Genomic DNA, 9215 nt, shown 5'->3' with positions numbered 1-9215 from the left:
AGGACCATTAAGATCAATGCCAAGCTAAAAAGAGAGCTAAACAAGTTGAGCTCTCGAACACACCTCCGGTTTGAAAAATCGGAAAACATACATTACAACCATGAAAAACTATCATCGCCTCTTCCATGCTCACGAACTTCTTGAGTCACCTTGTCCCTCAGCACTATTTCCAAAAACCGACATATTCTACTATTACAACCTTGAACCACTAATCCTGACCCAATTGACAAATACTTGTCGATGGCCACAACCAACCACAGACAACAACTATAACAATTCGAAAACAACGCACTCGTATTATTCAATGATTTAAGACAAGTACTTGATTTAGATTGAGGCTCAATCCAACTATCAAGCTAATTGGGCCCTGATCAACCAGTACATGGTTCACCTTGGCTCATACACTTCCGGAGTCCACCTCCAAGGCTCCAACTCTAATTTCGAATGAGAAACGTAGGTTTACCAAATCACAACAAGCTCAAGTTTATGTACTGAGCTTAACACCAGAAACCACCAAAATGGACATCGATGCAGATTCTTCTGCAACAACGACGACAAGTTCATCAAATGATAGACCTCATTTCCCAATTGAATGGCCGGAAGATGGAACCCTAACCCTAGATTGGGTACTGAATCTTATGTCTTCATTCGATTGGGCATCACGTAATCTCGCACCTACTGATCTTCCCAACGTTCTTCCGGTTGCTGCTTTCGATAAATTAATCCTTTGCGGCTCAAAAATCCTTCATAAAGAGCCCAATTGCGTCAAAATTGATGATGTTTCCGATGATTCTAAGGTTGTGGTTGTCGGAGATGTTCATGGTCAATTGCATGATGTGCTGTTTTTGCTCAATCACGCTGGATTTCCCTCTTTAAATCGCTTTTATGTCTTCAATGGCGATTATGTTGATCGAGGTGCGTGGGGGCTCGAAACCTACTTGTTGCTGCTAGCTTGGAAGGTTTGTTTATGGTACTATCTTTTTCTCTTTTCTTTTCTCCGAAATTTTTTTTTTCGATATTATTATGTTTAGCTCTGTGATTTTGGCAAGTTTAGCTCTGTGAACAAATTTTGCTGGGATATTCAGCAAAAACAAATAAACAATAGTACATATATTACAAAAGGAAGTATATTTGTGAAAAATAAGTAGTATATAAAAACCCAACATATATCACAGTGGTGTTTTTAGTTCCAATATACCACTTTATTGATTAAAAGTAGTTATGTGCTGCTTTTTTTCACTAGATATACTTTTTTTTTTGATGATCTGAACAAAAAATGTTATGAATGGTTATAAATTGAGCAAAGCTCCTAGAGAGAAATGGGTAAGATTGCCCTTCTAGGATCGACTGTGAGCAAGCTCGAGGTGAGCAAAAGAAAATAAGTGACAAAAAGCTATGTAATTAGCTGGACTTAGAAAAATTGTTTTGTGAATTAAATTGAATCAAATCTTAGCATATTTGCTGATGGGTTGACTAATGGTCTTTAATGAACATATAGTTTTCCATTCGCCATCTGCTTTGTGGTGTTATCCCTCTGGTATTTGCTCTTAAAATTATAGTTTCTTAGTTCTTGGAGTTGGAAGTGTTTCTTTAGCTGGGAAACAATCAATGGTTTGATAGATGTTTTGAATAGCTTTCTGGACTCTAGACCATAGGAGCTGCAGTGCTATTGAGATGTGACCTTCATGTTGAAGGCGTATTCTTATTGATAGTTTATTAGCTTGTATAGGCTCATAGAGTTGTTTTTCTAGCTTTAAGTGCTCTAAATTAAGTAGATCTTAGTTATTTACTACTCTTTGATTCTGTTCACCAGTTGAAGAATGTGTTGTTGAAGTTCTCTTCTGGAGTTGCAGGGCTCTTTAGCTTTCGGCGACTTTGTGATACATTTGCTTAATTTGCTACCAATCTAAAAATTTTAGGAGCATTCAACATCACTTATCTGATATCTCTGTATATTCAGAGTATCCCATTTTTTAGTGAAGTTATAGCCAGGGAGATTTTCCAAATTTATCTTCCAGATAGGTTTTTGTCGGTGTTACCTAATTCCCTATCTAATTTGCCTTTTGAATTTGCAATTCGCTCGAAATGGGTAAAAAATAAACCAAAACCGACCATAATTCGCTTGGCTCAATTTGTAATTTATAGGGGGATTAGCGAAATAGGTGACACTGGTTTGTGTACATATATTAAGCCAACTACTTGGGGTGGAAAAGAAGGGATCAAATGTGAATAAAAATGTAAAAGTGAATGAGCGAAAAGAGAGAGTGAGAGAGAGAGAGAGAGAGAGAGAGAGAGAGCTATTTTTAGTAAGTCGACTACTATTTTACAATTTTTTTTGATGGAGGCAATATGTTAGAATGTTTAACAATGCATTATTCACGTCTCTAGAAGCTCGTTGCATTTGTTTTACATAGATGGTTGTTTCATGGTGGTCCAATTATATTGGTCGTTTACACCAGAAATGACTAGCTTTTTTCTTGTAAAAACTGATCCATGGAGCTTACTAGTATAATACCTTTTTTCTTTTGCTTCCATATCTATAATCTTGTAACTTTGCCAGATGCTGGTACTTTACTGTCATTGCTCAGCCAGGCCTATGTCTGCAATCTTATATATTGAAACTGTAATTTTCGTTTTTTAAAATTTTCTGTAACGAAGTCTTTGCATTATTTGAAGTGGCCATTTATTTTGTTATACTGAATGGATAGATGTTCAATGCTTAGCTGCCGTATTATAATAAAAAATATTCTTCATGTCGAGGCGTTTAGTCATTAACATGATGTTAAAGAAGAACGAGTTAGCGAAGTTCTCTAATTTTGATCTGTTTCAAGAAGAAAACTTTGAACTCATGGAAACATGATACATCAACTGCTGTTCTTTGGAAAAATAATCTTTAGAGCTACTCCAACCCTTGTGGAGTCAGGTGTCTAACCAACAGTTACTTGCTTTGTCTGGATGCTTTATTCTCTGATGGAACCCCATTGTATATAAGAAGGTGGACACCTGAGGCAGTTTTCAAGATTTTATTGAGTGTTAATTCTAGAGGTGCTGGACAAAGTTTGGACATTCCCAAATGCTAAAGAGGAAGGAGGAGGAGGAATTTTATGCAATGGCTCCCTATTGTTTTCTTGTTGAATCATTGTTTTTAAGCAGTTTTATAACCAAGCATATGTCCTTTCCAGATTTATTTGCCAAATCGAGTATATCTTCTTCGTGGAAATCACGAGTCCAGATATTGCACTGGTGTTTATGGTTTTGAAAAAGAAGTTATGATCAAGTATGGTGGTCAAGGGAAGCATGTCTATCGCAAGTGTTTAGGTTGCTTTGAAGGACTTCCTTTGACAACTGTTATAGCTGGTTGTGTTTATACTGCTCATGGAGGACTTTTCAGGAGTGTGAGTGCTACTCCATCAAAAAGAAATAAAGGCAAGAAAAGGAATCGTAAAATAAGTATCAATACTGATGGAACCTCTGATAGCAAGTTGTCTCTTGGCTCCTTTGAAGAATTATCTAAAGCTAGGAGATCTGTTCTAGATCCTCCTTGGGAAGGTGCAAACTTGATACCTGGTGATGTACTGTGGTCTGATCCGTCAATGAATCCTGGACTTTCACCAAATATGGAGAGAGGCATTGGACTTTTGTGGGGTCCTGATTGCACTGAGAATTTTTTGAAGAAGTACAATCTGAAGGTGACAGTGAATCTTCTTTTCTCCTTGTTTTATTCTGTTTGATTTATGGTGCTGATTGATGATTCAACTAGAACTATTATGCACATAAGAACAATTCTTGATTTACATAGTGGAAGTTGTAGATTGAGGCGACTAGTTGTTGATTGCTGTTGTAGAGTCAAATATACAGTATCTAACGCACGTTTTTACTGAAGGTCGTGGCTTTTATGCTATTACTTCGCAAGCTTAAAAGAGAAGCCAGTATTCATATTACAACTTTTAAGTAATATTTACATCAATAATCTCAACTATTGTTGAACTTCTCTAAATAATCTCAACTATGATCTAACTAGGAATAATCGTACCTATTGGCCTACCCTTCCAAAAACAGTCTCGAGTTTTTGTTAAATTGTTGAGCCGGTAATATTGATGAAACGTGAATTACTTTCATTAGCGTCTCCGCCCCCTCCCTTTTTCCTCTTTGTTCTCTCCCCTCTCTTTCCTCGGTCCAGCTATATTCATGAGTCTGCCCATTCTGCCAGCAACCTCAATGCCCTCCCAACCGGCCAACCCCACCCCCTATCATGCATTTTATATGATATGTTAGTGATGTAACACACATAATTTTATGACTAAAATATTTTATGAAAGTTAAAATTTTATGCACATTATTGTAAATCTTAAAATAACATTTTCTTGTGAAATTGGAATATCTTGTGGAGTAGCATTCATTGTTACTATGTAATATATGAAGGCATCTAAACATTGCTAAAGTTTCACAAAAGATGTAACTCTAAAATAGAATTACTATTATAATTTATCTGAAACTGAAAGTATAGATTCTAAAATAAACTTTATTGGTGCTTTATGCCTTAGAGTAATTATAACACAAATTCTCATTTTTTTTCACTTTGGGGGAAGTTTGTTGTAGTCCAAAACCATTTTTTCCTTGAACTTGTAAGAATTAATTTGGTCTTTTCAAAAAGTTTATGCTTCCTCTGTTCTTATTAATCACTACATGTTCATTTTGTAGAAATTTACTATTAATCACTACACTTATTTTTAGTAATTTTTCCCTCGCATATATCTACTTTTTTCACATGCTATTGGAGCCAGTTGTCTCCAATATGTCTCTACTTTTGCAATTATTTTAATATGTATACTCAAGCCACATGTTGCGATTATTGATTAATAAGGAATGGATGAATTCGTAAATCTTTATTTTTACTTGTTAGAGGTACCCGAAGTGAAACTATATTCAAGCTTGATTTGTCCTAAGTGACAATATCAAAATTTTAGGTATCCAAATTGAAAATTTGTTAAACTTTAGTACCCAAAATGAAATTTTTTCCTTTCCTTTTTCCTTCAAGAAATACAATGACAATAGTGGAACGACAACAGTTGATAACCCGAGAGACGCCTTAGGACGAGTGATTGATTTAGAGATGAGAGAATTTAGCTTGAATATCTCCTGCATGCAGTTTGAAATACAAATATATAATCTTAATAAGACAACTTGTAGATTCTCATAATTATTCATTAAAATGTCTTCCAAGTTGACGGTGGATTACCTATTAAAGCTGCTTGGGGAAATTGTTTTCTTTTTATAAGTAGGTAAATGAAGGTTCCTATTTTCTTTATAGTGGTCACTTATCCCTTTATGAGATGTTTCACAATACTTGCAACATTTCTCTTTTTGATAAAGTTTTACACAAAGAAATCCTTATTAATTATTTGATCACATGGGTCATGTTTCACACTGTCTCTCCTCGTTGGTTCATGTAGCATTTAACATATGTTGCGACTCGCAAGTATTAAGAAACGGGGGAAGTACTACTTAGCACCTTATGGTGTTTAGAGATGCAGTACTTAACCAATTTGAAAGCTGTAGTTGTGAATTAAGAGTTTTTCTCTTGACAATTTATAGTAGTAGTTTCTATTGGGCAGTGGTGGTACTGGCGGAACACTTTTGGGGAAGGTAGGGTATGCGTCCTCTTCCAGGTAAAAGCTATTTTAGCACCTTTGATGGAAGAAATATGAGGATTATCTTGGTCAATTGATTATGCCAGCTTGTTGATTTTTTTTTTTTTTTTTTTTTTTGTTAATTTTCTGGAATCTTTCCTTTATCTTTCCAAGTCTCTTGTGGGCTTGTTGCTGTGATTGTCATTGAAACCTTTGCTCTCTTTTCTCTGGCTTACCCGATTTGTTATAACCATTTGTCACTTGCCTCTGTGCTAATATTTTAAGGTATGCTTGACCTTTTATTTTATGACAGCTGATCATCAGATCACATGAAGGTCCTGATGCAAGGGAAAAACGGCCGGGTCTTGGAGGAATGGACCAAGGCTACACAATTGATCATGTTGTAGAGTCTGGAAAGCTAATCACTTTGTTCAGTGCTCCAGACTACCCACAGTTCCAGGTGATCTCCACTCCTAGCATTTCCAGCCTTTTTCTGGAAACTAAACTTCAATACTTTTCTGCATATTCTGTTTGCTATTAGCTGTTTAGTTTCGGCTGGAATAGTGATCTGCTCATGCTTGATGTTGTTTTTCTGGGAAGTTTTCAAAGGGTTTAATGAAGGCATTAATTCTTGTTTCAATATGTTCTTCTATGTGCTTGTCAATGGAATTTATTAATTTGTGATTTGTCATGCTTTATATGGCTAAACCTTCTAACCATGATTGAAGAAACAGCAGGAATTTTCGAGTAGTTGCTTTGCTTTCGAATATTTTTAGACCAGTACCTTAAGTAATTAATGATCCCCTTCGTTTTAAAGTAATAAACCACATTCGTTTTGATCCCTCTTTAAGCGCACTGAATGATGTTCTTTAATTTTCAAAATTGTGTGTATTTTATATTTATTTATTTCAATGTAATTTGCTGTTTACATCATATTATTCTTGTGATTCTTTTTGTTAGAACTTGAACCTTTTAAGCGCACTGAATGATCTTTAATTTTCAAAATTGTGTGTATTTTATATTTATTTATTTCAATGTAATTTGCTGTTTACATCATATTATTCTTGTGATTCTTTTTGTTAGAACTTGAACCTTTTTATGCGTGTAATGAAGAACTTGGTGCTACTTAGCATAGTGGTTCTAATCAAATTGATCTGCCACTAGAAATCTTGACACTTTGTTACCAGTTCCCCAATGTATTTGGCAAGTTGGAGCATTGACAAACCCCATTATCAAAATGTATATGGCACATTACCTCTCTGGTGATGGTGGTGAAACTAGTAAATAGCTCAAATATATCAATTTTGAAGTAGTATAATGGAGCATGTAGCCTGTTTTTATTGCAGATCCTTGTGACATAATCTAGTGGGCTTAGTGCCTAGTTGTACACTTGGTCATATAGACCTAGCAAACTAACCCAATTTGGAATAACCCTATCCTATCCTGAAACTAACTGACCCAATTCTGACCTGAACCAAAAATTCTATGGAAAAATTGAATGTCATTTCTTAATGAGAAAATGACAGTAGGGTGAAACGGATCTAGGAAAGAATAGCAGGTAAAATAGAAGTCCTTGCTACGAATTCAGGGTAACATTTGACACAAATAAGACAGACCTCAGTCCGAACAAATTGATTCACTTCCCGAATGTGACCCAAACATAATTGATAAGACTCATAAGAGTGAGATTCGCTTGCCGCCTCTACAATTCTACGCAGAGGCTGCCTATGGATTCAGTTACTCCATTATCTGTGCTGCAGCTAGATGGAATACTCCTTGAAAAGTATGGATTTTCATTGCTGATGATTGAAAGATCAACTGATAAATCAGTAGAGGAACAAGCATTAATTTACTACTGGTCCATTGCGCACTTGCTTTATACCTAGTTGCATGTGTATATTATGAGCTGATTAGTTAGTAAAGTAAGAAATTAAGTGTAAGACAGTTAGACAGAGATGAAGTTGGAAAGTGACCAGTTAAAGTGCTCTATAATGGGTCTGGGTTGATAAATTCCTTACAATACATTTTCTTCTATTGCAGGCATCATCAGAAGAGAGACATAATAATAGAGGAGCATATGTTGTGCTGGAGCCTCCGAATTTTGATGCTCCAGTATTCCATAGTTTTGAAGCAGTCTCACCAAGACCTAAGGTATGCTCTTGTTTAAAATCAGAAAAGCAGCTGCATTAGACTAATAAGTCATAGCATATTCCATATATTATGATGTATAATTGTTCAACCCATCGATAATATGCGTATACCAAAATATTGGTTCTTGGGTTCATTGCGGTGTTTGTTCCTTTATTCTCGTATTACAGGCTAATCCCTATTATGACTTTGAGGAAGTGATCGACTCTGATGGAGAACTCGACTTAGCATCTATGGTATCATCTCAGTGAGAACTGTGTCCCTTGGTGAAGAACCTCTCGTCTTTTGTATGTAGATTTGTGTTTGCTAATATTGATCCTGTTGTAATTTTTGTTGTATATAAGCAGCTTACTGCTGTGCCTCATTATTCTATTTGTATTGCAATCCAATAGGGAATGGGGAGGAAAATATAGTTAGCGGCTGATCTTTTGATTTTCTTTTTACCCTAGAGACTTGGAGTTTGCATGGATTATGTATGTTCTTATATATGGAGCTGAAATCAGGCATCTGAGTTCACTACTGTACTCAAAGCAGGGGGGTTGGTTTATGTTAGAAGGTTCTTGGACGCTATCAATTTACTATTACTTTTATGCTTTTATATTTCCCTAATATATAATTTTTCTACTATATATATTAGGGAATTTATTAAAAATCACCTTTGATGTCAGTTTTGGTGAGAAATCATATTTTCAATGTCATTTTATGTGGAAAACCACCTTAAAAACAAACTTGGCATGAAATCACCTTTCATGAACTTTTTTTTGTGAGATGAAATCTCCTTCTGAAACCGACGATGAACCCCCATTGCATTGACTCACAGGACACATCTCATTTAACCCCTCAATTTCTTCACTCTCTCCTTGTTTTTGCAATTCTAAGAGGGTGTTTGGTATGAAAAATTTTGATGTAGGAAACGGATTCAAATAAGTGTTTCCATTTCTAATTGTTTGGTATGAGTGTTAAGTAACAAATACCGTTTTCAAGGGGAAACATAATCCCCCCATTTGTTACCCTTATCAAACTAGTGGAAACAAATCACGTTTCCTTACTCAATCATAATCCTCTCAATTGTTTCCATTCCACTAAGATACCAAACAACAATTAAAGGTAACGGTTATTATTTCCATTTCCCCTCCTTATCCAAATCATTTCCATTCTGTTTATGTTTTCCATACCAAACACCCTCTAAACCTTTTTCATCACGAAGAATTGAAAAAAGTTAGGCGAGCAAGTGGATCATATGAGGTAATGTGCAAGTAAATGCTTGGAAATGGGAATTTAAATCTGACAATAGGTTTTTATCTCACAAAAGAAAAAATCGATTTATTTGGTTTAGTGCCAAATTTGTGTTCGTAACGTGGTTTTTCAGAAAAAATCAACATTTGAGAGTGGAGAAAGTTGAAGAATACTAAGGATTCTAGAGGGAGAAAGTTGGGA

General features: G+C 35.4%; 1 protein-coding gene across 2 annotated transcripts; it reads left to right on the top strand.

Moving 5' to 3' along the window:
• Positions 1-440: 440 nt before the first annotated feature.
• Positions 441-8294, top strand: LOC104896118 (serine/threonine-protein phosphatase 7). 2 transcript variants are annotated; one of them, XM_010682820.3, is made up of 6 exons: positions 441-959; positions 3183-3689; positions 5616-5669; positions 5944-6090; positions 7671-7781; positions 7949-8294. In XM_010682820.3, the coding sequence occupies exons 1-6, from the start codon at positions 519-521 to the stop codon at positions 8027-8029; spliced, it is 1341 nt and encodes a 446-aa protein (XP_010681122.2). In that variant the 5' UTR covers positions 441-518; the 3' UTR covers positions 8030-8294. The 2 variants fall into 2 exon arrangements, with proteins under 2 accessions (XP_010681122.2, XP_010681123.2); XM_010682821.3 differs by lacking the exon at positions 5616-5669 and having other exon boundaries at positions 442-959.
• The last annotated feature ends 921 nt before the right edge of the window (positions 8295-9215 follow it).

Source organism: Beta vulgaris, chromosome 6, assembly GCF_026745355.1.
Source record: "Beta vulgaris subsp. vulgaris cultivar EL10 chromosome 6, EL10.2, whole genome shotgun sequence".
NCBI classification, from domain to species: domain Eukaryota; kingdom Viridiplantae; phylum Streptophyta; class Magnoliopsida; order Caryophyllales; family Amaranthaceae; genus Beta; species Beta vulgaris.
The sequence above is the reverse complement of the archived record's forward strand: the minus strand, read 5'-3'. Positions and strand labels throughout refer to the sequence as shown.